Here is a 26682-nt window from a genome sequence, read left to right as displayed (position 1 = left end):
CTTCAGCAGTACCTAGCTTTTACATCTCCTTGAGGATTTTCAGACCGAAGAAGATGCAAAGATTATGATGGTCCAACTCCTTGTGATGACAGATAAAAGATCAACTGTGTCAGTTTTTGGTCTATCAGCTGTCTTCAAAATATTGACAGCATGTTGTTAACAAGTGTGCAGTCCCTGGTTAAAGAGAGTCATGCTTGTGTAGCTCTTTTCAAAGAGCCCAAAAGGCATCACACAATAATTTCTCAAATTTTACAAAGGTTCTCCCCTTCTTATTAGTGTATGTATAAGGCTGGTATGGGAAAAGATAAGATGGTTCACACTGCATTACCATCAGTTTGGAGATGGCTGTCTGTTCTACGTCTTCACTTTAGGAGATCTAGACTGTGCAGCTATTAAGGCTTCTTTGGCTGAGACTGAACTTGACTGAAAGCCAGCATGCAGAAGCTCATTTTAGGTAGACCACAGTGATTAAAACAGCAAAACAACCAAAGGTAAATGTGGAAAGGAGACCATCTTCTTTGCATCAAATTTATATCCACTCTGTACGAGTAGGTTGGGCAACCTATTGTGTGCCTTCTGTTTACTACACCCAGGTAGCGACAAGTAGGCAAATTATATTTTTGCCCATTTGGGATGCAAATGATGTGATCTCAAGCTTCACTCATTCCCAGCACAGATTCCTGTGAAAAGCTGCATAGGGGTTTCTAAGGCCACTTACAACATACCTTCTTATGTCAGAAATCAGTCCCTTTCTCTTCTGTAAAATGCTAACTGAGAAACCTTATCAGCCCCATGGCAAAAGCTGCAACATCAGTTCTACACATATTTTAACCCTTGGTCTGCCAAAGCTTGAGGGCTTTCTTTTGCCAGACCATACTGCAAAGTCTACAGATACTTCACTGAAAGAGTGGTTTTGTGACATTCAGCTCTGTGAATGGAGTATGTTAATATTCTTGACCATATGATATTTACCTTATTGCACTATTAATTTTTCAATGTTTTTCTCCTAGAGATGCTATGATGGGTGGACTGGATAAACTGAAAGAAGAAATGAGATGCATCACAGCTAGTTCTCAATGCACCTGGAGCCAAAAATCATATTCTCTCATCCAAACCCACTAGTTTTACTGCAGTTTGAGTATTTAATTTCTATTCATTTTTTGACCCTAGAATAGTACACTGGACGTAAATTTTTCATATTCATAATTTAGAGGAATTGCTCATGAAGAAAGACATCCAGAGGAGAGACTAAAATTAAAATAGAGCGACATACAAAAACTGAAATGGGAGGGAACTATCATGCAGTGAAAAACAGAATAGGAACATATGGTTAAGCAAAGGGAAAATGAACAAGGACCTATTATTAGTGAATACTGTGGGGAAAAAAAAAGACATGATTAGGAAAAAAATAATCAGATAAATTTACTCTGATTTGCATCCTATTTTGTCTTAACTATCCTGCTGACTGATAAAGTCCACTAGGCAGCAACTCAGCAAGTGACATTACGGTCAGTACAAGCTAGTTAATTAGTATATATTTAATTCTAATCAGGTTTTCTAGAAAAAAAATCTATTTTTAACTAAGTTTTTCTTTCCCTCTTCCACACACACACACTTTTCTACAAATATAAAACAGACATAGATTTAAAACACATCCACTCTTGTATTGAGTCTTGTAATTTGAACAATCACAAAATATGGCTGTTTGCTTTCTTGGGGAATTATGCAAGTCACAGAGTATTCACTGTGCAATGCTCTTGAGCTTGATGAACTTGCCATTACAGTATATAAGCTTTAGAGGTTCCGGTCCCTAACTCTGCTGCTGACAACTCATCCAAAAGAATAGCATTGTGTATTGTTTAATGTAATAAAACAGGAATGAAAGAAACAGTAGAGAGGATTGCCTGCAGGAAATCAGAAAGGCAGGAATTTCACATCTTCAAAGCATCTGTTGCAAGGGCTGTAGGTAATTGTTGAGAATTCCCATGTTACTAGCTATCGAAAAGGTGCAAGACACCAGTGACTAACCAGATTCAATACACAAAATACCTGAAAACATTACTGAAATATAATTGTGTTAATTTCTGTTCATCTACAGAGGGATCTTGGAGTGGTGACTTTTAGTTCAGTAGATCACATCTGTTGTCTGTTATTTTAACTACTTTAATTAAATCTTTGTACCAGGGTGCAAATGAAGAGTAAGAAGCAATCATGAAAATAGCAGATGCTTGTAAAATAGCAACAGTTCTGACAGACTTCTGATCCAGCTCCTGATTAAGAAGGTATGAACAACTAGCTGAGACGGCATCACTGCTCAAGGTACTGAACAAACAAAGAAACCAATGGACAGTTTTGAAAATATGAACAAGCACATTCAACAGAAGTAAAGTATTTGACAGGTGTTATAAGTATCTTCAAAAGTTGTCAAAGTGTTCCAATTATTTTCTATATGTTCCTATTTGCTAGCAGTCTAATTATTTTAAGAGGTATATAATAACTCTTGGTTCTATCTGCAGGAAACACAAGAAGGAAATGCAAGACAGTTATCTCTATATAATTTTAGTACCTCAGATTTTTCATTCAACTGAAGTAATCCCAAAAGGCACAGGTTGCAAGAGAAAGAGGAGTGTAAAACTGACTATATGCATGAGTAACAGGTATCATTGTATCTCCTTTACACCAGCTTAGTTTTGCTTAAAGATACAGTACAATTTGAGGATACAAGGAAGAGAAAAAAGATGAATAAAAGCTTACCTCAGACAGTTTTATGATGCTTGCAGCTCAAATAAGTTATGACAAACAGTAGTGTCTCTCATTAGTGAAGACCTTGCTAACACTCACCACAAGGTGGGTACTTGTTGGGCATAAAAGTAATTTTCACCCTTGCAGGAGAGGATTTAAAGTATTATCTTTCATCCCAAGGAAAAGGCAGTTTAAAGAAAAACAGGTAAATATTGGAATGTGGAAGGAAAGCAGCACAGCACAGACACTAGAAAAGAACAGTCTACAGTTGCCTCTAAACTCAGGTTTTGAGTGGTTTAAACTGATTCTGTACACAAATGGAGTGAATTGCAGGATGGCCTGTAGAGTGAGATGCGCAGTAGAGCCTGTAAAGAAACTCAGAGCCAGAGCCTGGGCTAGCCACCCCACCCCAACCCACACTCACTCAGGTCTTATTAGCAAACCCTACATTCTTTGCAAAATGTCATTAAATCACTGCTTTATCTCATCTTGTTTCTTATTGTAGTTTCTCTTTTTTCTCTCCTAAATCAACAGCTTCCAGAGACAGAGGGGTTGCCATTTCTGGAAATAACAACACACAAAGAGAGACAAGAACACAGAAAGCCTATTTTGCTCTATCAAGAGATCATTAAGCAAGAGTATTTGAACTGGGATGATTGCTTTATTTTGAAAAGTCTAGCAACACCCGAGACTTGAGCCTTTACTGTCTGGATTGTGCTGTTGAGCTGGTTTCTCATGAAGAGACTAACAACAGTTGAAAACTGTTTCCAAGAGAACATTTTTAAAGGAACCAAGAAATCTTTCAGCATTTTGCTCACTGAAGCAAAGCAACCACTGAAAAGCCCAGAAGTAGATGCTTGCAGACAAATAATAATTTGATTATTTTTTTTCTTCACTATCCATGTGTAGAGTGTTCCCCTCCCATGCTAGTTCATTTGCTCTTACGTTGCCACTCAGAGACTACTGTTAGTAAGCGATGTCTAGATCTCAGCATGTATCATGTAATATAGAAATAGACCCCTGCTGGGAAATCAATGATATGCAATGTTCAACCCCAGAAAGAGATGGAAGTTGGCTATTAAGTGACATTATTTATAAAGCACATGCAGTTAAAAAAATGTAGACAACAAGAGTGTGATAACTTTTGTTTAAGTTTCAAAGTTCATATGTAGAAAACTCAGTAATTTATTTACCCAGTAGAGAAATTGGGCAGTATTGCCTCTGTGTATTTTCAACAGTTTGCATATGTTTTGAAGCCAATTTTCTCAAGATTCAGTACTTCAAAATTTATCAGAAAAAAGATAGCACATACACAGAGAAAAAATGGCCCCTGATCTCACATAAAATTTGATGTTTTATTTCAAATCTTTAGCCAAAACTAGCGAGTATATCTGTTACTTTTCTTAAATCAAATTATAACCAGTTGTAGCTTGTTTATTTAAGAGCAGGTGAAGTACCTGAGTGTCAGTTTGATATTGCCGCATTGGCTTTCTTCAGGTGGGCCCTAATAGATTTTATTTCTTTTTTTTCTTTCTTTTTTTTTTCTTCTTCTCTCCGTATTACATTTCACAGAGAAATGCCCTGATTAGGATGATGTTATTTGATCTAGTAAGAGAGCTAACAGAAATGAGCTTAGTTTTTGCAATGACCAAAATAGTCAAAGCTAAAAAAATGTGACTGCTTTCATTACCTTTCTGGATCCTACAGAAAGGAGTGGGAGGAGGTCTAACATCCTCTGAGAGACTAACATAATGTTCTAACCCAGCAAGTAGGACCATGAAATATCTATAGACAAGTCTGAAGAGCACAGGTGCAAGCAGCAGGTAGGAACCAGGAGCAACAGAGAAGCTCAGTAGTTGCACAAAAGCAAGCCTGCTACTTCATTTATTTTCTACTCTGAAAAAGAAAAAGATGCAATCATTAGTAACTGAGCCTGCTGATGGAGCACCCTGAATAAAAAATAAATGAACAAATAATAATAAAAAAGAAACAAGACCAGAGGATGAGTAAATAGTTATGAAAAAGGCAGACAGATCTGGAAAACAAATGTTGTCTAGAATGCAGGACCCGAGACTGGAGCGTTAACCTGCAGAACAGGTTCAAGCCTCCTTTGCTCTTCCATCTAGAGACTGACAAGGCAGAGGCAGGTAACTCAAGAGGCAAAACGCTAAACTATTTGTTCTAGGACTTACTGAAAGTATGGTGGGCTGGGACAATTTGAATTGGTTCTATAAAGAAAAAAGAGAAACTGGAAAATTTCCAGGTATTCCACATATTCAAACATGAAAAACACAAAAAAGAGAAGCAGAGCATGGACAAACACCGCACTATTTTGCTCCCTCAGTACCCCCTCCCTCCTGTTCCTACAGTGAGATGGGGCAAACCCCTGTTAGAGTCTGGGATCTTCAAGATCCATCTTGAAGCACCAGCTGCAACCAAACCAATAGTTTAATCAAAAATCTTGGGGACAGGTTTTTCTCCTAGATCCATTTTGAAAATCAAAATATTTACATGAGCCCAGCCCCAGCTCTGAAAAAAGAGAACAGCACTTTATGAGTATTATGTTACAGAGCTGTATCAGCTCCACTGAAGATAATGTTGCTTGTCTTTCTGTTTAAAAACTTGTTATTCTCTGTGTTCTCAAATCTATATGCTGATTCAGATCCATCTTAAAATAAGTCACAATTCAGATGGACGCAAGAGAAGAGTTAGTGGTCCAAATTTAGGATAGTTTGACTAAAGGACTTCAGAGATACCTCGCTCTCAAAAATGTTATTTATAAAGTCACCTGTTTCTTCAAGTAACTTAACAAACCTAGGGATCACATTTCTTGAAGCTGTATGAGATTTCTTACAATTACCACATGGCCTTTCCCCTTTGGGGAAGAAATACTGTTATTTAAAGAAAAAGAACTGCAGTTTGTTGTTTCATTAGTACCAATCAGAATGGATGAAGTAAGAACATGCAGCCAGGCTGGAGGATGTTGAAAACAAAGGAGTTTCCAGATTCCTTATCAAACTGGGCAGATGAAAATGTATGCTCTGCAGTCTTAGTGCAGCACAGACATATTCAAGCCAGCCATAAAATAGCTAGTGGATGGATACCCACCCATTATGATTTAGACACAGCATAGCAAAGCTGAACACAGACTAAGCATCTCACCATTTACTTCCCCTGTTAAGCAGGCTTTGCAACCGACACTCCCTGCTGTGATGCTGTGGGCTTACTGCTGCCATTACCTGTGCTACAGAATCATTTCAGTGAAGGACATGCAGCAGTCATGCAAAATGACTTGATGTATACACCAAAGCTGAACTACATTTCTGCATATGCCTTTTCTTTGGCAAGGAATAAGAATAATGCAAGTGGAGAACAAGAAATGGATATATTCAAGACAAAACATGAGATATATTCTTTGAAGCCTGTCAAAGACCCTTTTTGTTTGAGTCCAAAAATGAGAGAATGATATTGTCAAATGCTCTAAAATTGACAAGCAGATTGATTTAACTCGACAGAAGTATTAGTGATGAAATTATTATTAATTAAATATGGATAAGATACTAACATTCCAGAAACCACTTAGCTTAATATAATCATGACAGGAATTGATTGAAAAGCAAAAATTGCCCAAAACCTGGACATCCTTTTTTTTTTTTTTTAATGGGATATTGGTCTGAATCATATCAAAGTAAAGAGTACAAAAAAAAATCCCTGGCAAACCAGAAGTTTCCAGATCCTGCAGTGCTGAAGGAAATAGGCAAGAACCAGAATCAGTTAGCACTTTCAGGGATGTTACCAGGGTTTCCAGCCTCGAACCACCAGGAGCATCTGCCCAGGAGCTACAGGCCATGCAGCATCACTGCTCACAGGTTGGCACGCTGAGAGTTTGCCATATTCTGTCTGAGGTGCTGCATAAGGTCACCAAACTCAAGCTGTTTCTGATGCAGTGGATTAGGTTGAACAAAATGGCATTTTGTGGAAAAGCAAATTTTTGCCAGAAATTTGCTTTTAGCTCTTTTGATGACTACATTCTTTGAAAATCTTCTGAATAATGGAACTACATATTCGCATAAGGAAAGCGGATAATTAGTTTATTTGTTGAGGGCTTCCTGATACACATTCTTAGCATACACCCCCTGCATTTCTACACTGTATGTGTGTGCGTGTGCACACACACACGCACACGTATGCATGCAAGTAAAGGAGGAGATATATTGCATACATTGTATTTAAGAAATAAGCTGCCTTCCTCAACACCTTTCTAAAAGCTTTCATAGTACATGTATTTTTTACTCAATTATTAAAAATTAAGGTTAGTGATACAATTTCAGAGTTCTTCCTTACCCATGAGCCAATCAGTTTGTTCAACAGTTAAAAACAAGATTAAAATTGTGATTAATTTTCCTAATAAAGAGGTAGCTTATCTGAAGAGATGATCACAGAACAATCTAGTACTTCTATAGCAATGACTCTTCAATAGGAATGAAATATCTATGCTGTATCACCTGTTGCCACATTCTACTAGGAGTTATTGAGATACTGCAGGCACTGCATCCTGAATGTAAAGAAAGTAGTTTGCAAAAGCAGAAACCACAGTTTTACAGCTGGGTTTCTGTAGTGTGTTATTTCGCAACTGTTTTTTATAGTAAAAACAGAAAGCAAGATGAAAAGATTCAAATTCTAAAATAAATTTATAGCATTAGCTTAACATTAAGTAGAGACTAAGTTTATATCACCAGTGTTATCAAAAAGAAATGTAGCATTGCGTAAAATATGCTAAATATTCAGATAACTATTTGCGTAGTTCATTCATGCAATCTCACAAATCATGGCAATCATACGTGTTCAAACAGTGGAAGATTAAACACACAATAGCATGTGCAGTCAACAATCAAGAACCCTGAATGCATACTTGCCAATATATCTATAAAGGTCTGCGTAACCTAATGATCCTGAACATAGAGCAACCGCCTTAAATGAATATTTTTTCATTTCTAAAATACCTAGCACAGAAGCTGATCCCATTCTGTAAGTTCAAGTGATACTTTGTCATTTGCACCTGCATGCTAAATTTCATTTTGCGCATAAAATCACAGGTGTTTCTGAAGCCCCTGCTAAAGAAACACAAAATAAATTGTAAAACTCCAATAACAAAAGATCAGTCTAAGAGTTCAGGGATAGTCCCAATTCTGAAACTTACTGCTTTTTTCAACCCAATCAGAAATTTTATTACTACTCAGGTTATTCATATGCTGTTTCAAACTCTTCATGTCTAGTGTGCACCCAGTGGCCAAAGAACAGTAACCCTTTCTAGACATTATGTGTATCTTTCAGTAACAACTTGCATGTCTGAAACCATTTCCATTTCCCACAAAAATATCTAGCAAATTATTCTGCCATTGATTATGGTACTTGTTCTCCTACAAACATCCTCCATGCAACTGCTTCTTACCACTCTTGATTACTTTTAGTAGTTACACCTATCATACTTCTGGATCCTTGACATTTGCATATTTTTATTAAAATTATTTAATGTTTATATTTCAAGCATGCCAAGAGCCTTACCACACTGGAAAGCCAATTGTTCTAGCCATTGCAGGCACTGCGACAGACACAGAGACTGACCATAACAACCTGCAATTTAAAATGACAAGTGACAGATAATAGGTGGAGAGATGTACCATCAAATTACACAGCATTGTATTTCCATTTTCCACTGTATATAGTGTGCATCAGTCACATGCTTGTTCCCCTCATGTACCCCTCACTCTAATGAGTAGGCAGTCGCCTCCCAGGCATCATTCCAGAATTTGGTCTGAAAGAGGGATTCAAAGGATGAGGGGATCATGATCTGAAGTGCCTGAAAGATCTCTTTCATATTTAAAGAAGAACAGAGAACAGTGTGGAGACACAGATAAGTAATGGCTAAGAAACATACAGCAATAAGTGAAAAAAGTAGAGTAGGGAAAGACCATGTTGTTCCAACCTCCAGTATTACTGTTCTTTATTTACTTTAGCCACCACTCATGTTTATCCTCTACTCCTCCCCTGCCTGCCAGCCTTCATCAGTGTGAAGTGTAAAGTCCCAGTCTTCAGTATCTCCTCCTAATGCATCTGCTTCAGCCTCTTGATCATTTCAGTTATCAATCTATTGTTTCCTTTCCTATCCCTTTTCTCTGAATTCCATTTAAGTGTACACTCTTTGAGGCAAGCATATTCTCTTACAACCACAAAGTGGGAGCCTCAGGTTCATTTAAATTTATCCCTGAAGTAAATGATTACAAAGGTGAGATGAGAGTTCCCTCAAACAGCAAAAGCAAGAGCACTTTTTCAGAGAATTGTTTTTGCCCAATTCATATCAGTAGGCAGTAAAACACGAAAGTAGATATAATTCTCATATGAATGGCTGAGATCCCTTCCCAGGAAACAGGGCCTAAGCAATCCACTGAGCATCTCAAAGACGGCCTGAATTCCAGCACAAGGTGCAAAGATTCAGAAGTATAAAAGTAATCCACACTGTTAAAAGAGATAGAGCCTCATGTGCAGATGATAGTTCTTGGGGAGAGAGAGAACAGGAATAGAGGATGCCTGTGATGAAACTATGCAAGAATTCCAAAAAGAAAAGGCTCAACTACACTTCAAGGGTTTGCTAGTGTAGCTGAACTGTCGAGCTCTCCTTCAGACCCACTCAAGCCATCAAGGGAAATTTTTTGTTGGTATAATTTAAACTAAATAAATGTTATTAGCCTACAGTGTTTTTTTTTAATCTGCATAACTGTGGGTGACATTTGAGTTACAGTTTAGGATTGCTACTTCAGTTTGCACAGAGGTGGGAGTGTTTTCATGTTCTAAAACAGCATAGTTATGAGAGGCAAACTTTTAAGTATTGCCCAAGCCTGAGATAAGGAAGGAAGAAGACTTACTTCAAAAGCTGGAACTAACAGTTAAGAAAGTAGGCTGGAGCTGAACCAGGAGATGACTCACAAAAAAGAGAGAATGATGACAAAAGTATGTGTATTAATGTCAGAAATATCAGAAGCAGAAGGAAGAAAAGCATGGAGAACAGATTTTGAGATCTGATCAGAACGGGATGGCTGGAAACATTAGTAGGAACATCCATAAAAGATTTGAGAGGGTGGAAGACAGAAAGGAAGAAATCCAGAATGAGTGGGAGGAAAGACACTCATTTGCAATTGCTTTGTCAGAAATACACTAGAATATTTCTGCTATAGATCCTTCTCCACAGTGAAAAGGAATTTCAGTGTATACATATCAATGCAGTAAATGCATCCAAAACTACTCAATTTAATCAACAGTAATTGACTATTAGAGGAATTAATTTATTAGGGATCAAATCCAGCTATTCTTTCTCAGACAGCACTCTCACTACGAACATAAGTTCCTAGCCCGCCCAGAGAGAGAGTGTTAGAAAACATGCAGAAAGGGTTAACACTGCTACAGGCATTACCTTCTCTCTCTTCAGGCATTTCCTGTGCATCACCTGCTGCTCTGCCCAAGCAAAGATGCTGCTTAAAATGTCTATTCTGCCAGTCAGCCACAGTAACTGACATTAAGAGGAAGGCAGCAGCACTGAATGGGCTTCAGTTTGCCCTTTAGCAATGTTCCACCTTTGCCTTTTCTATCCTTTGTTTCCGTTGCAAACACAGTATTACAGATGGGGAGGATGGAAGAAGGCCAAACATATGAATGTGCTTCCCATTAATAAAGAACCCATTTCCCTCTAAATATCCTTATATCCGCTAACAAATGGACCTAACCATTGGCAATAACAGAAAAATCCATCTATTTGGAAGTAATGCAAATTTATTTTAAAAAGCGCTTCTGGAATACTGCAAGCTCACTGCTGAACTTCTCCCATTTTTGTTAATGAATTAGTTACTTACAACTATTTGCTAAAGCCAAGATTGTTGTCTGAGAGAACTGCACTGTGACAGGAACAGGCCCAGGACTGAACTCATTTGCAGTTCTTCGACACTCTCTGTGGAGGAGGAATACATCACTCTACACTTTTCCTGCAGAGTATCTTACCCTATTGCTGAATAGCTATTCTGGCTGGTGAGCAGAGGAGCAACAGGAGGATGTTGCTTCTCCCTGACCATTTGCTCACAGGGGGAATGACAGACAAAGAGCCCCTGCTCTTGTCATCTCCATGAGTCATAATCTAAGGAGAAATGAGCACAGGAATAAAGGAAGTTTTTAACTTCCTTTTCACTCCCCCGCACCCTAGCAAGGGTTATGACAATCTAGCCTTAAGTACTTTAGATGAAAACATCTCTGTGAGTCAGTTGTTAGCAAATAGCTCTCTGCCTTCTTTTGCATTTCATTTCTGTTGGTGCTCCATGTACACTTCGCATTCAGACATGGCGTTTTTTCCTCCAACTTCTGCATGCAGCTAAGCTCTCAGCAGCATTGCTGTAGGCTCTTTGTGTGCCCTTATTTGAGGTCCAACATCTTTTGATTCCATCAGCAGTTGCAACTTCACTTTTGAAGTTTTGATCGTTGAATGAGATAGCCATTTATTTTTTCCACCTCTTACTACTGATCTGTAGTTCACCCAGAACTCAAATTAGTTGTTGAAAATACACTTTTTAAATGTAATACCTTTTTGGATTCAAAATGGTCTCAGAGTTCTAGGCTTTTGCAGGGATTCTCAAGGTAAAAGGCAGACCAAATGTTGTTGAGGCACACAGCAGCCTTTGTTCTTGACAGCAGATCTAATTCTGTTTCCCCACTTTTTTTTTTTTTTTTTTAAGCTGTTGAAATTCTGCAGTTTAAGCAGGCCCAGTTGCTAAACATATCCCCCTGGTTGGTTCATTTTCTTGCAGTATAGCTACTTTCCGATTTCACAAGAGTTGACTCACTTTGACACAATGTTCCAAGATAAACGCCCACACAGTGTAACATTCAGACTTTATTCTTTCCTCCACATATACTGGTACTCTCATCAAATATCACCTGAAGTAGAATCTTACTTCCTTCAGCAGAACCAAAATGCCTCCAGTATATTCCCTTAGAAATCTAACTACCACAATACTATTGAAAAATTTGCTATTGAAAATTATTTACGACTAATGGTGCATTACCGATCAGTAAAGCTGTGTTAATTTACCTGAACACAGGCTGAAAGTTTGGCTTAAAATTTTTTAATAAATAATGGATTTTAGCAAGCTTTTTGATAAAGAACAATCATTGTTGAAATTCATAAAACTGTCTGAACCCATATATGCTATAGAAATACACTGGGTTTCCCACTCAGTTATAAAAAAAATGGACCCCTTCCGAAACACAAATAATAAAGTTTAATATTTTATTATAAAAATATTCAAAAAGTTTGTTTCCATAGCTGATCAGTGCTAACTAAAGTCTCTATTCTATCATAGAAGTAACATTATAAGAAAAAAGGGAACCAAATTAGACAGAAGGAGTGTCAGAAAGAACAATATCTAGCTGTATTTTCAGAAGTACTAGATGGTAAATCACAGAAGTCAAAGCAATAACACACCTAGATTATTCTGAACAGTTCAAGACATCAGCAAAATAGACATTTCAGGAATGGAGGAATTTACGTATGAGAAAATCATTTAAAGAAACAAAAAACTACCTAAGGAAACCAGCTAAGGGTATAGACAAATAGCCTGCATACACTTAAAGAACATAAATGCAGACATTCTCACTGAATCTGTGAGCAAGAGTGAAAGAAGGAGCTAAGTACTATATAAACTTGTATCACAACACATGGTTAAACGCAACTCCAACAGCAACCAAGAGCAGAATGCATAATAATACTGTGCAAACCAGTCAGGGAAAGGGTGGAGGACTAGCAGGACTATATATGTTGTGCTGTCTCAGGACATGAAGTGCAAGCAAAGGAAAAAAAAAAAAAATCTATCAGAGGAAATTTGAAAATAAATATTAGAAACATATTTTCAATGAAAAGATCTCTTGCAAAAATTTTTTCTTACAGCATCAGTCCTCCAACTTGTAGCAGCACTAGTCCTCCAACTTGCAGCTGCACTAGTCAGTATTATAACAATTGTATTGTCAGAAAAACTGGAAATGGTAATATCTTTTCTACCTGCAATTTGCATTATTCTACAGTGTTAAATGAAGCTTCAGCTGGTTCATGATGTGCATAGTTATTTCTCCATTTGATTAAAAACCAGTGTTCGCACACATCTACAAGTTTGTCTTCCATATGGAATAAATTATGTTCAGTGACATTCTGAGACCAGCAAACCAAGCCTTTGATTGCCATGCTGCTGAAATCCTAGAAACACAAAAACCTCTTTGAAAACTATATGACTTCAACCCAAGAAATAAAAGACATGCTCTTTTTTCAAAATTATTCAGTCCACCGGTGACATTTTTCCTTATTCATTAGCAGGTCTTTGATGAAATGACTGGTTTCAGACTATACATAACTTCTATGATGCAGGTTCAAACTGACAGACACATAGGAACTGTGGAAGACGTGATCATCATGTGACATGAAATCTTCACCTGTACTCAACAAACACAATGAGACACTTTTCCAAAGTCACTTTTGTTCAAACAGAATGCCCCTGCCCCCACAAATAGCAACCGTCAAGGAATTAATTCAACAGCATGCTACTACACCACTTAAAATAATTCCATAAGGATCACATATTTTGTAATTAAAAAAGAAAAAAACAGTAAGAAATGTTTTATATTTCCAATTTAAAGAAAAATAGCTCCAGGTAGTCATGATCAAGTTCACACAGCAGGATGTACTAGAATTTAATACTAATAAAAAATAACAAAGTTCATTTTGTAGGTTTAAAATTTCTCTTTCAGGGTCTGTTTCAACATATTTATTGAGTTCTTAAAAGTTCACATTTCACAAAATCTATACTAGGAAATTTGCACTAAAATATGACCCTTTTTGAATTAATAAAGGTGAATAATTTGTCTCAAAATCATTCAGTTAACTTAAACTGAAACAATGTTGGTCTTTCCACAAAATTTGGCCAGATCAACTTAGATCAACTAAAGTTAGAATTTAATGCTTTACAGTTTTTTAAAACTTTTTTGGACAGCTTCATACTTTATATGATTCCTCATTACATCTAAAAACAGTAATAGACAGCTTTATTAAGCACTTTCAACCACCTTCAGATGATTAAGCCATACCAGGCTGTTTATTTCATCCATGCATTGAACATTGGTACCATGAGGAATTTACCTTACTTCTGTCACTTTCCTCTGTGAATATACTTATGTATGTTGGTGGCACATATGGCAAAATTACGGGCAGAAAAAAGATATCTCCCCAAAAGATTAAAAATAATAATAATAATCTTAAGAATAAGCCAAAGGAGCAACTGCTCTCAATAGCAAGGAGCTCAAGCAAATACAGTTTGCCACATTCAGGAAGGTCCACACCAGGCCTACTCAGATGTCTGCATTATTTTCCCATAGCTGTGAGAATATGGAGGTATTTGAGCAACTCTGGATAAAATCAGCTAAGCTCATCCTTTTGGTCCAAGAACCAGCTCCGCTGGATGAGGAAGCAGAAGCAGCAAAGGGGAGAAAGTAGCAGACACACCAGGCATTAGGGGCAACAAGCCGAGACAGCATGACATTAGAGTGCAAGGTGGCAGAGAGTCGCAGGAGAACTGAAAACCTGGATCCAGAGTGATTTGGAATATTTCTCAAGTGAACTTTGTCTGTCTACAAGCTGGGAGCCTTCAGAAAACAGAGAACGAGATCTGTATCCTCTGTCCCTGTAGATGCAGCGTCTGACACACAAAAGCTTTTCTTTCCTAATGCCATTTATCAAAGCACTTGAATAAAATGTCCTTAGCTATTAGGAGAAGGGACCTATTCAAAAGCTTAAACATAGCAATAGCATGTTAGGAAGGAACATTCAGTTCTTGTCTGCACCTGTAAGGCAGTCTCATCAGTATATACTACAATGCATTACTGTTGTTCCATGAGAGTCTGGAAAACAGAAATGGCTACAGGAGCATCCACACCTCTCTGTTTCAGGAGTACTCTTACATGTTGGGAGAGAGACACACATGGGACAAGAACACCACAAAGACCAGTAAACAAACAAAATTAAGCCTCATCCCAACCCATGCATATATCATTAGCATATTATCTCATTGCTCACCTGGAGCATTTTGCAGTCAACATTTCTACAAGGCATTATCAACTCCAATGGAGTCCTTGATAAGTACATCTGTTCAGGGATATATATCTATGACTGACTCTATTATAAGATAATATATAAGCTTATATTTCAATGAATGCTGAAGAAAATTCTCACTTTTAATAACACTGCATAAAACACACTTGCAAAAATGTATGTATCAGTTCCCCAAATCACTCAAAACAAACTATTATTCAATAATCTTATCTCTGTGTGTGCATGTCACATATACATATTTGTTAAGGATACAGACAAAAGAACAGGGGAAAGCTAATAAAGATCTTAACGTAGCTGGTATCCTACTCAGGAAATGGTATGTGAAAGGCTAACATAAGATGTACGAGATCTGGAAGAATACTGACAAAACAAATAAAAGCAAGGAAGATAAAACCTTCTACTTACACTTCTACTCCTGCCAGGAAGAGTACAGGTATTCTTGTTCATGATGACTTTGTCACTAAATCTGAAGTGTTCTGTGAGTTTCAGAGTAGATGTTTTATGCTCCTGACCATTCAAATACCGCTGTTATACTGAAAGAAAATTAATTTATTCAGTTAGCATCAAGGTCTTTGCCTGTTGCACAACATCCAGGTATGGGCTGATGCTTCACAGTACATGAAAGCTGCAAACATTCATAAAACACAACAGAGCAGACATTTCATGTACCACTAAACTGTATAATACATATGGTTCAGTGTAACTGCATAACCCATAAAATAAGAACATCTATGAATGGTGGCTGTTTTCCAGTTACTAACAAATGCACGCCAACCCAAAAAATTACAGAAAATTGCAGACATTTGAGGTAGAGCTTTTTGCCACAGAAATTTAACTAGATATTGGCAGTTGTTTTTAATAATGAAATAGACCTTATTCGGTATTACCCAGTTTCTTGGTCTGATCTGAGAGACATCTGTTAACTTGAACACAGTTCAGACCACAGACATATGCTAAACCCATGGAAAGAAAGTCAGCTATAGTAATTTTCAAATCTAGGTGCCTAAGGATGCTTAAACCAGCAGTTGGGTACTTTTATATAGGTGTCAGAGTTTGTTAAATTGGCCTTTGTATTATAATAATAACTAAGCATAAGCCCTAGCTGCTGATAATGACATGGCACAGCAGCTTTGAAAAGCAGCATTCATCAGCCTCTGGGTAAAGTGCATAGCAGTCATCATGGAAGAGCAGAGTTAAAGGGAAATTCATACGGCTCTATAATGAGGCAGCTGAAAGCTTTATATTCTCATGTGGGCTAGGTACATCTCTTCAGACACTTTTCTCAGCTCTGTCAGCCAAGATGAGATAAAGTGTAATTTCTGACCAATGGAGCCTTTCTAGCAAAGGCTCCTAATGTAGACTCAATCATACCACCAAAATTACAGGTATGGCTTATTCCCTCATGGGCAGTCACATCCCTGATACAAGTTGTACGGGTACAAGAAATATTTTGCTAGGTTAGCTTCATCCACATTAGCATAGTTTTGCTAACATAACATTGTTCTAAAATGACTAAGTTCTTTGTGAGATCCTTTGAAGTATCTAATTTGAAAGCCCACCTTAGCAACATCAGAAAATTAGCCATTGTCAGTTCAATACTAAGAGCAAAATACATTCATGCAAATATGCACACACACACACACAGATGATGACCTGCGACAGATCTAAAAGCTGGGCTTTCCTTCCCAAGAAACCTCCTCATCTCAACACATGAGCAAGCCTCCAACACACTACCCAATATTTTGATTTATTTTCTAAAACTCTGCCACTACCTTCAGATAAATAATGTCTTGATTATTTACGTATTTAATTATTTATAGGCAACATCTGGTAACAGAGAAACAAAGCCAACTTTGAAGAAACAGCTAGTATTTTTCATAGTTAGATGAGATCATATATACACACACACATGCACCACTGTTGTGCTTTGACAGTTTTAAAACAAAAAAATATACAGGATTTAATTTGCTATTAATGATATTGATCCACTGAAAGAAGCAAAAACCAGTATGTGTATTGCTTATGCACATAGGTGATAGAGTCTTTATGTGAAAAACCACAAGAATCACATCAGTAAACTTGGGAGCACATAGGAGGTGATCAAGAGACTACATAGAAAAAAAACCAAGATCTTAATCTATTTGTGGGATACTGTTATAAGCTTTCCTTAAGAGAATGCACATTCTCACAGAGAATCTTATCAGATCTTATCACATCTTATCAGATGTTATTGACAAATATGAATATATAAAATACACATAAAAGCCATACCTATCTATGTTTTGAGGGGGAAAAAAAAAAGAAAATAATTTTTATTGATGCATCTTTTACTTGCAATCTCTACATGCAAAGCAGTACCCACAAAAGAGTTTCTTAACTTTACTTTTTCTATTTTGCATAGCTACAGGACAAAATGGACATAAAATTAAATAAATCACCACTTAATCCATTCCAGTAATGTTCAAAATACACTCAGGAGAAAAATATAGTTAACAAATTAAGCAAGCAAATACATTTAAACAAAATTCACACAAGCTACATAAATTATATGGGACCATGTATGGAAGTAAGGTACTGTACTAGTTTATGGCACTAACAAAGGAAAGCAGGAGTAACATATTAAATGAGATCAATTACTTCTTTCACATGTTAAGAAAGTTTGTCTTAAACACATTCAGCTGTGTTTAGGCAAATATCCCTAATGTACAAATCCAAACCACAGCCAGAAAGCAGAAGAGCAGACCTTTTAAAATCACTGAACACAAAAGAAAGAACAAAGGATATTCCATGCTTGGGATGAAGTTTGCAGAGGGACCCATTTGACGGAAGAAACCGGTGAACATTCCTTGATAACCTTCTCCATGGATGTAATACCTAGAATCATCATGTACCACCACAGGAAAAGAACTCTTAGAAAAAGAATCTCATTCAGCTAGTCTAGAGCAGTGTCCAGCAGCCACACTGGTGAAGTTTAATACAACAGGGACATGAGCCACACAGACAGACCATGCTACACTTTAAAGCTTCCCAAATTTTTATTCAAGGTACTATAAACTGCACCCCTGGTGAAGATGAGAGATCTCCTTATCCATTGAAACCATGGAGCTGATTTATGTAATCATACATAATACATAATGTCACTTCTAGAGATGTTGCACCCAACTTTGCTCTCAGTGATTCTTTCTTCTGGACAGGAGGATTCTTTAATGAGGACCTCTAGGAAATGAGAACAGCAGAAATATCTTATGCTACAGAACAGGACTTCAAATGTTCACACTAGCATTTTCAAACAAATTCTATGCTTTCTTAGAGCAAATTCTATGTCTGAATATCAAATAATGCATAATGTAGGCATATAATCTCAGACCAGTTTAAAAGTCTCATTTTCAACATTGCAATTTGGTAAAAAAAGAACTAAATGCAAAATCTTTCCTAGCTATCATCTTCTCTCCATCTTCCAATCAAAAAATAAATAAAATCTGGGGAAAAAAAGTATAACTTTATATAACTGAATTTGTGGAAACACATAGAGAGAAAAAGAGGATAAGATGACAGTATGGCAAAACCATAAACCAAGGCATATATGTGCTTACATCTCAGGCATAAAAATAGATTTCAGACACACCAGTCTACCTGGGGATCTTTTCAAATGCCAGTCATTATTTAGGTTAAAGAGCAATTTTTCAACATCAAATTTCAAGAACTTTGAGATTTGGCCCTCAAGGATTATACTGAGGTGCAAATATGATCAAAGCATTAGCAAAACAAATAGAATACATTAGGAAACAAATACTGCAAACAGAAGTTATTCATTGTGGACTTCAAGTAGGACAATCTCTATCCTTTTATTTCACCATCTTAGTTATTAAGCCTTAATAATTACTTTTAAAATAGAAACACTAACACAGAACATCAAGGAAAGAAAAAAGCTAGTGGCTTTAACCCAAAGCTTTTTTTTGAGTCCAAATAATAAACCTGTGCATGTAATGCAACTCCAGTTCACCCAATCAGCAGATACATGCCCTTATACACACTTATTATTACTTAGCCTTTAAACAATAAAGGCAAATTTAAATGCACATGCTTCCACTGAGTTATCTCAGTTACAAGATATTTTTATTTTTCTGAACAGCTTCTGGGGTGACATGACAAAATAAAAACAATTTCCTTTTTGTATTCTGTTTCTAAGTGTATGTTTTGGCCACTCTTCCAAGATATTTGAATGCAGTGGAGGGCCATTGAGCAAACAGCATATTCACACAAAGGAGAGCACTATCATTCACTTCAGGAAATTACAGGCAATTGGGGGGGGGGGGGGAAGCATTCAAAGAGGGAAAAAGGAAAAACAACCAGAAATTTAGCTGGATTGCTTGAGCAGATTCCAGGGTGAAGATATCTGTATGTACATTTCTTCATAGTAGGAATATGTTTTCTTTAAAAAAAGCACTGCAGAATAATTCCTGGAGCACAGTTTGACGAACTCACACCCTTTTTGTTTGCCAGGTAGCCTTAGATTCATTTTATTTATTATATTATTTATTATTATTTATTTATTATTCAAAAACTTTCACAAAAAGTTGCACTGGCATACATTGAACTGGCCAGGAATCTCTTACTTTTTTCAATATTTATGACTTAACCATGAACAACCTCAAGTATTTACTGTTTCTGTATAACTGCTGCCTATCTACCACGTAGTAGGCATTGAACAAACAGTAACTAAGTGCAGGAGTCAGTGATCCGCATGCATACATGCCATGCTTGCCAATTCTTATGTTATTTAAGTTCCTTCACCTTAGGTACTCATCTGAAACCTGAGCATAGGCATTTCAGTATACAGAGTCAGACTGCCCTTCTGAAGTGATTTTGGTGAGCAGACTACAGGCAGCTAGCAAGATTATAGTACTTTTTAAATCATTATTTTACCAAACCCAATTCCAAAGGCAACTGTATCTGTATCAGAGCTGTATCAGACCTCTAGGCTTAAGTTTTTTCTTCTGACTACAAATACAAAAGTTATTGTTTGGAAACACTCATCATTTAGAAATATTTTAAACAGTGATTTTGGTTGCCAATCACTGCCTAAAATCTTTCTGTGAAAGGTGTAACAAGGACGTAAGATTTGTTTCACTCCCTGTTGCCACCCAACATTTGTACTCATGAGAGAGATGGAGAACTAATACAGTTCATCTCTGACACGTCTCTATTTCTGAGCAGTTCTGGGCTGATAAGGCAGCCAAAATTCTTTCAATTAAAAAGATGGAAAAACAAACACATCATCACAGGGGATTAGAGATCTATTGAATTATCTACCTGTCTCTCTCATCTGCGGTAAGAGATCTGACATTGCACTGAAAAGATTTGTTGTTTACAGATTTTAATCTCAAAGACAAGCAAAGCATAGTCCCTCTGCAATAACTGAGGATAAGAAACCAATAGGCCTGAGCTTCTCTCTGCAGTGTATATGACTCATTCAGTGACCAAGACTGATTCTGGAACACTTTAATGTTGGTTTGTTTAATTTCAGTTGGAGATGCTGTTTAGGGACATTGCTCTTTTCCAGTACGGCAAGAGCATACAAAAGAAAAAAGCTGAAACAAAAGAGCAAAGGCGCTCCAATGAATCTATCAAGCCACACAGATAACATTTTCAAGAGCAACAGACTGTGAATGATCTAGACAACTGGAACAGACTTACAAAAGAAACCCAGGAACATGTGGAGGACAGAGGTCCCAAAATATGAATGCATTTAAGTCCACCTTCTTCAGGCCACATGTTAAATTTTTATTCATCCTTTCTATTCTTAGCATGAGAATGTATTTCTACGTACATAGTTTTTTCTAGTTATTATGACTGAGAAGAAAAGAAATCAGGCTGATGAAAAATTGTGACTAAGAGATGAGAACTCTACATGTAAGAGAGAATTATGCATATATATCATTCAATATTCAAGACCAAATGTGCTCCTATTATCACTCTGCTGGCCATTTATTTCTTTTATTGTTAGGTAAAGTCTGACCCAGAAATCTGTCAAACTTGCCCAGCTAGACTAGCTTTTTACCTCCCTTCACTGAATATCACACATTTTCTATATAGTCTGATTCACACTGTAGATATTTTTTATAATCATGTATTTCTTCAGTAAGGATATACACCAAACTAAATAAGGAAAGTGCAAGTTAATGTCTAAAACAAATTCCATTTTTCTAAAGAAAATAAGTATCTATAAACTGATGCTGATAATTGAATGACACTACCAAAATCTCAGGTATTTTAATTATTTTAGAAAAGTGAAACTTTTACAAGGTGAAATAATATCAAACAGAATGTATATAATATCTTTATTTACATGCTTATGTGCTGTAAAAAACACAATTAGTGTGAGCATTCCATGCTTTTTACATTTGACAAAAGGCAGAGCAAGCAACAGCATGAATATTGTATCAAATTGTTAAAAAAAAATCAATGCTACATCAAATGGTCATGAAACTTATCTGTATTATAAAGGTGAAGAAAAGCTTATCATTTCTTCTTCCCTTACATCCTCCAAAGTATAAAAACATTACTGCAAAAGACAATGTTTCAGAACTCTTAGGGAGTTCTCTGGAGAAATGTATTGTATACAATATTAACATATCTGAAGACTTCATAAAAATAGCATTTAAACATGGCAAATAAATCCAATTCTTCCACAGTTGTTTTTATTTTAGTGCTTTCTTGGAATTTCCTGTTTCTGCCATAATCTCTTCTGTTAGCATGAACGATATGTAAACGAAATCATCTGTCCACTGAAGAAAATGCTAATTTTGCTATTGATCTAGGCGATATCAAAATATCATTTCAGTAGAACATACATGAACTCATCACACTCACAGAAAACCTTATTTTCAGCCATTTTCTTTAATTTTCAAAGGGAAATAATACTTACCATTATCACCTTGAACCATAACGCCTCTAGAAGTATTAATCACTTATCTAGTCATCAGCTAACAAACGGTTTTACTGTCAGCCCTTGACTGTTGAGTACTGTACCCCTTTTTTCTGGAAACGCAAATCCCCAAGATACTATGGAACACGATTAGGCAATACGAGAGAATTACTTTCCCACATACTTTCTCCAACAATTAAAACACAAGAAAGTTATGAGAACAACTTTTCTAGAAACTTTTGCAGCTGCTACAAGAAGGAGAAGACTTCTACTTTTAAAAGTTCCTTAAGCAGTTATATTACTGTATTGATACAATAAATGTATTGATGCCATGCAGTTTTGGGGGGATGCAATCTTAAGTGTTATTAACCATAGCTATGTATGGTGCATAATGAAGATTAGCTGGCAGGATGCTGGCTTTTTAATACAGCAGAATACAACATGACCTCTAGGGGGACACTAAAGTCCACTTTGTTTTTTTTAAATATAACTTCCATCCATGAAGAGGTAAGTGCCCAGCACTTTCTTACTGGGAAAAAAAGCCTTAGAACAGAAAGACAGATATATGAAAGCTGGGGGATTGAGTCAGGTGTTGAGGCTGGGGGGAGACAGCCAAGGAAAAGATTGGGAATCTGATAACCATTTTCATTACATGCATATATAATTTAATCAGACTGGGATTAGAAAAGATTTCTGTATTTATATATTTTAAAACTATTAAGATATTTTGGGTAAAAATATTTCTACTAACTATATTTTCCTTAAGACTATGTATTTGATAACTGCATTTATAAACATACAAACCAATCAATAGTATTTTACTAGTGACTTTTAGGTGTTAGCACTAAGTACTCACAGCAAGGCACTAGGGCTGTGCCAGTGCTAGAGTGTATGTAAAGTACTGAACAAAACAAGGTAGTCCTTCATCAAAGTATGTGCAGTCCTATTTCATGTACAAGGCTAACTACCAAGTGTGATCACAAGGGAAGTAGCATGAGCTCACCTTTAACACACTGGGAATAATCTCTATTTTATAACTGAGTAATATCCTCCCCCCCTCCTTTTTTTTGTCACGCTAAAAAACATATCAAAGGAAGAGAGAAAATAGTGGAGAGTGAGTAATCAAAGAGTGTTCTTTACTGGTCTTGCAATAAAAAAAATTCATTTCTGGCATAGAAGAAATAAGAGCAGCATTAGCATTATACTATGAGAGTTTGTTGGTATCCAAGTTCTATCTAAATAAAGTTTAACTAAAAAAATGCCACCTTTCACAGTTAGGACACTCCTTTACATACTGAAAAGGAATACACATTCAATATCGGGTCACATGAGTCTATGTATCTCCTGATAAAACAGACATACCGGGGAGCACTGGCTAGCACTGAGCCTGCCATCCTGCATCCAAGCCATTCAATCCTGTTAGTCTCCACAACAGCGGGGCAGCACCCGGGCGGTGCGCTGGGAACGGCCCACGCCCATTCCTACCTCCCTAACTGTACCACAATCATTGGGAGCGCACCAGTGGGCCAGAGCCAAAAACAGGCCAGGAACTACACAACTGCTCTGCTAGTAGAACAATAGATACAATTGTATTTCCCTATCACTGCTCAGTTTGATAACATAGTGTACTGGGGATACAGGGCAGAGCTGGAGGAGCAGGGGCCGCAGGGGCGCCCTTGGAGGGAGGAGGCCATGAGCTGCCCTGTACTGGTCGCAGCCGGTTCCAGCCCGTTCCCTAACGGCCCTGCCGGAACCCTGGCCAATCAGAGGAGGCGAGGCACAGTGCGGGGGCGGGGCAGGCCGGAGGCCCTGCAGGGCGCAGAGGCGCTGGGGGAGGAGACGCCAGTCCTGAACGGGAGCTCTTCTGAGGCCACCGCACCCCAGAACAGGGACACCCCGGAGGGGACCACAGCCACCCCCCCAGAGCAGGGACACCCCTGAGAGGATGGTGGCCACTGCACCCCAGAGTGGGGACACCCCAGACAGGACCACAGCCACCTCCCCCAGAGCAGGGACACCCCTGAGGGGATGGTGGCCACCACACCCTGAAGCGGGGACACCCCTGGGGGGACGGTGGTTACTCTCCCTCAGCCATCTCTTTTATAGCCTAGACTGTCCTTGTAAGCTTAACTATTTCTTACATTGAATCTGTTCCACATTGATCTTCGTCGTCACTCTTTTCTGAACCTGCTCCTTTCCACTATTCCTGGAGAGGCTTCCTCACTGAATTTATTATTATAGCTGCAAGAGAGTGCTGTACATGTGCTGCTGCTATGTGCAACACTGCAGGAAGAGTAAGGTCAACTACTGCTAATCTCAGTTATCTGCCTGTTGGCTAACAATGATCCTAAGGATGCTTTCCTTTTAACTTCAAACCGACTTAAAATATCTGCAACACATTGCAAATCCTCAAACACATGCATATCCACCTAGCTTTGAATGGATACTACATTTACTTAATAAATACAGGTACACTTATTGAGATGTCTGGCCTGAACCTCACACACTGCCCAATACGCAGGTGGTCTTGGCATGTACACGCCAGCATGTAATGACGTTCCCTGCCTCCTCCTCGGCTGCTTTCCACACACTTCCTAGCCTTCCAGCTTCCTCCTTGGCTTCTGAGCATCAAGCTAACTTATTCATACTGCTGTCTACACTTTTGTTCCAAAGATCTCATTTCTACACACTATTATTCAGTGAGAGCCCATAGTGGAACTTTAAGCTTGCTCCCCCCCACCCAATGCATATCACTTCATGTTTAATTTTAGATTTCATTGGCTATTTTTATCACATTCAACAATTTTGCAATTTTTGATAGTTGTCAATGCCATGAATAACTTAGTATCACCAGCACACTTTGTCAGCTTATTTTTCACTTCCTTTTCTAAATCATTTTATTCTGTTGAACAGCACAAAGCTCTGCTTTGTGCCCCGTTCCACATTCCAGTTATTAATTCATCTGTTTAATCCCCGAGCTCCTTTAGAAGTCTTCTGTCCATCGTCCTTCTCCATTTTATCTGTTTATGTCATAACATCATCTACTACTACTTAAATTTGAAACAGACCATTTCATGTCTCCTACAATAAAAATTCTGTCATAAGACTCTTCCCAAAATCTCCCGCACTAAGCATTTGCCAAATGCTCCTTTTATATACATTGTCTATCTCCAGTCTCTCTAGCTGTCTTTGTGATCCTGAAGAGATTCATTAGCAGATTTTATACTTTCATACCTTTGTTTCTATTGCCTTTTTGGTCTTCCTCATGGTATTTTTACATGTAACTTCTCAGATTTTATAGTTCTTTCTATTTTTCTCATTTGGATACAACTTCAACTTTTTGAAGAATGCCTTTTCTTTTCAAGAGCTGTCTTTCTCTTCTTGCTTCACCATGTCAGCTGCCTTTCTCTCTTTCTCAAAACTAGAAACTATATATTCATATTCTCCTAACCATATTTCTTAGGTTTCTACTAGTTGTACAAAACCATTTTTATATATATATATATATATATATATATATATATAAAAGCATGTCCCTTTTCTTTTTTTCTGCATCCTGTAATAATGGCACCCTTGGTTCTGTCCTTCCAGATTTCCTATTTGATAATCATCATTTTCTACCTCAACTTTTCTACAAAGACACAAAATTCCTTAGGAGAATGCATCATTATGAACCATATCCAGCTATTTCACAGCTGTCTGCCTTCACCCATTTTTGAGTTTAAAAACTCATTGAGATTGAGTTACATTTGAGTTTACAACATCTTGGTTGTACATGACATCTGCTTCCTTTGAGGTTCAAATAAAGTCCATCCTTTCCAAAAGAATTCTTCTATTCCAGAAGCATAGGTGCATCTTTCTTGCACTATTTTCTCATCCACATGCTGAAACTTTTCCTCTCTGCTTCTGCTTGTGGTTCTGCATGCAATATGGAACCCTTTCAGAGAATACTACAGGGGAGGTGAAGTATTACTTACTGTTACAACTTTTGAAATCACCTTTTTCAAAAAGTGTTCATGCGCTCCCAATTTTGTCATACAGTCAAGAAGGGATAGCAATAACAAGTCATTTCAGAATAACATGGACACCTTTTCCTTTCTCTCCATTACAATCATATCTGTTAGAGTTTATTTATGCAATTATTGTACACAAAATTCCTATCTGATATTTCTGTTTAAAAATAGCATCTTATCTAAAAGTTGACATATACTATTCCCTTTAAAAATTATTTAATTGCTATTAAGAGTCAGTAATTGTTTGCATTCTATCTTGCACCCAATATCATGCTTTCCTAATATAGCATTATAGAGCAACTCACTGTCCCCTTCAATATGTTATTTTTCTTTTCTTTTACTGGCAGCACTTAGTACATTCATCTGTGCCTCACAATGCTACCATTTTTAAATACTTACACTTTTTTTTTTAAACCATCATAATTTCCCCTCTTCTGTTCGCATTTAATACTGCATATCTTTCTTTTTTTTTTTTTGATAGTTCATTAAAATCAGTCCACTGAACCCCAAGCTACTCAAATTTATACTTTTGTCATGTCAGGACATTTCCAGAGGAACAGGTCCAGAGTTAAGTGATAGTGAGGCAGCCAAGCTCAGAATTTGGTTCAGTGTCAAAACATGTAACACACTGCATATAAATGACTGTTTAGAGGGAACTGTGTGAACTACAAAACCTCGAAACTTGCTATGCAAGGCTAACGATTGTACCATTTAAGGATGCTGTTTTTGAGTACGAATTCTTCATAGAGGTGAGAGCTGAAATTAGATTAAAAGATTTGTAAAAAGTTAGAAAGAAAACATTTAAG

At 37.3% G+C, this 26682-nt stretch overlaps 1 protein-coding gene across 2 annotated transcripts in view; it reads right to left on the bottom strand.

The window, feature by feature from the left end:
• Window positions 1-15446, bottom strand: part of PDE4D (phosphodiesterase 4D) — a 528631-nt gene extending 513185 nt beyond the window's left edge. For both annotated transcript variants that reach the window (XM_067315238.1, XM_067315241.1), the window contains exon 1: window positions 15341-15446. In XM_067315238.1, coding sequence (XP_067171339.1) covers window positions 15341-15382 — 42 coding nt within the window. In that variant the 5' untranslated portion in view covers window positions 15383-15446. The remainder of the gene's footprint in view (window positions 1-15340) is intronic.
• Window positions 15447-26682: the final 11236 nt, after the last annotated feature.

This window comes from Apteryx mantelli, chromosome Z, assembly GCF_036417845.1.
Source record: "Apteryx mantelli isolate bAptMan1 chromosome Z, bAptMan1.hap1, whole genome shotgun sequence".
Lineage (NCBI taxonomy): Eukaryota > Metazoa > Chordata > Aves > Apterygiformes > Apterygidae > Apteryx > Apteryx mantelli.
The sequence above is the reverse complement of the archived record's forward strand: the minus strand, read 5'-3'. Positions and strand labels throughout refer to the sequence as shown.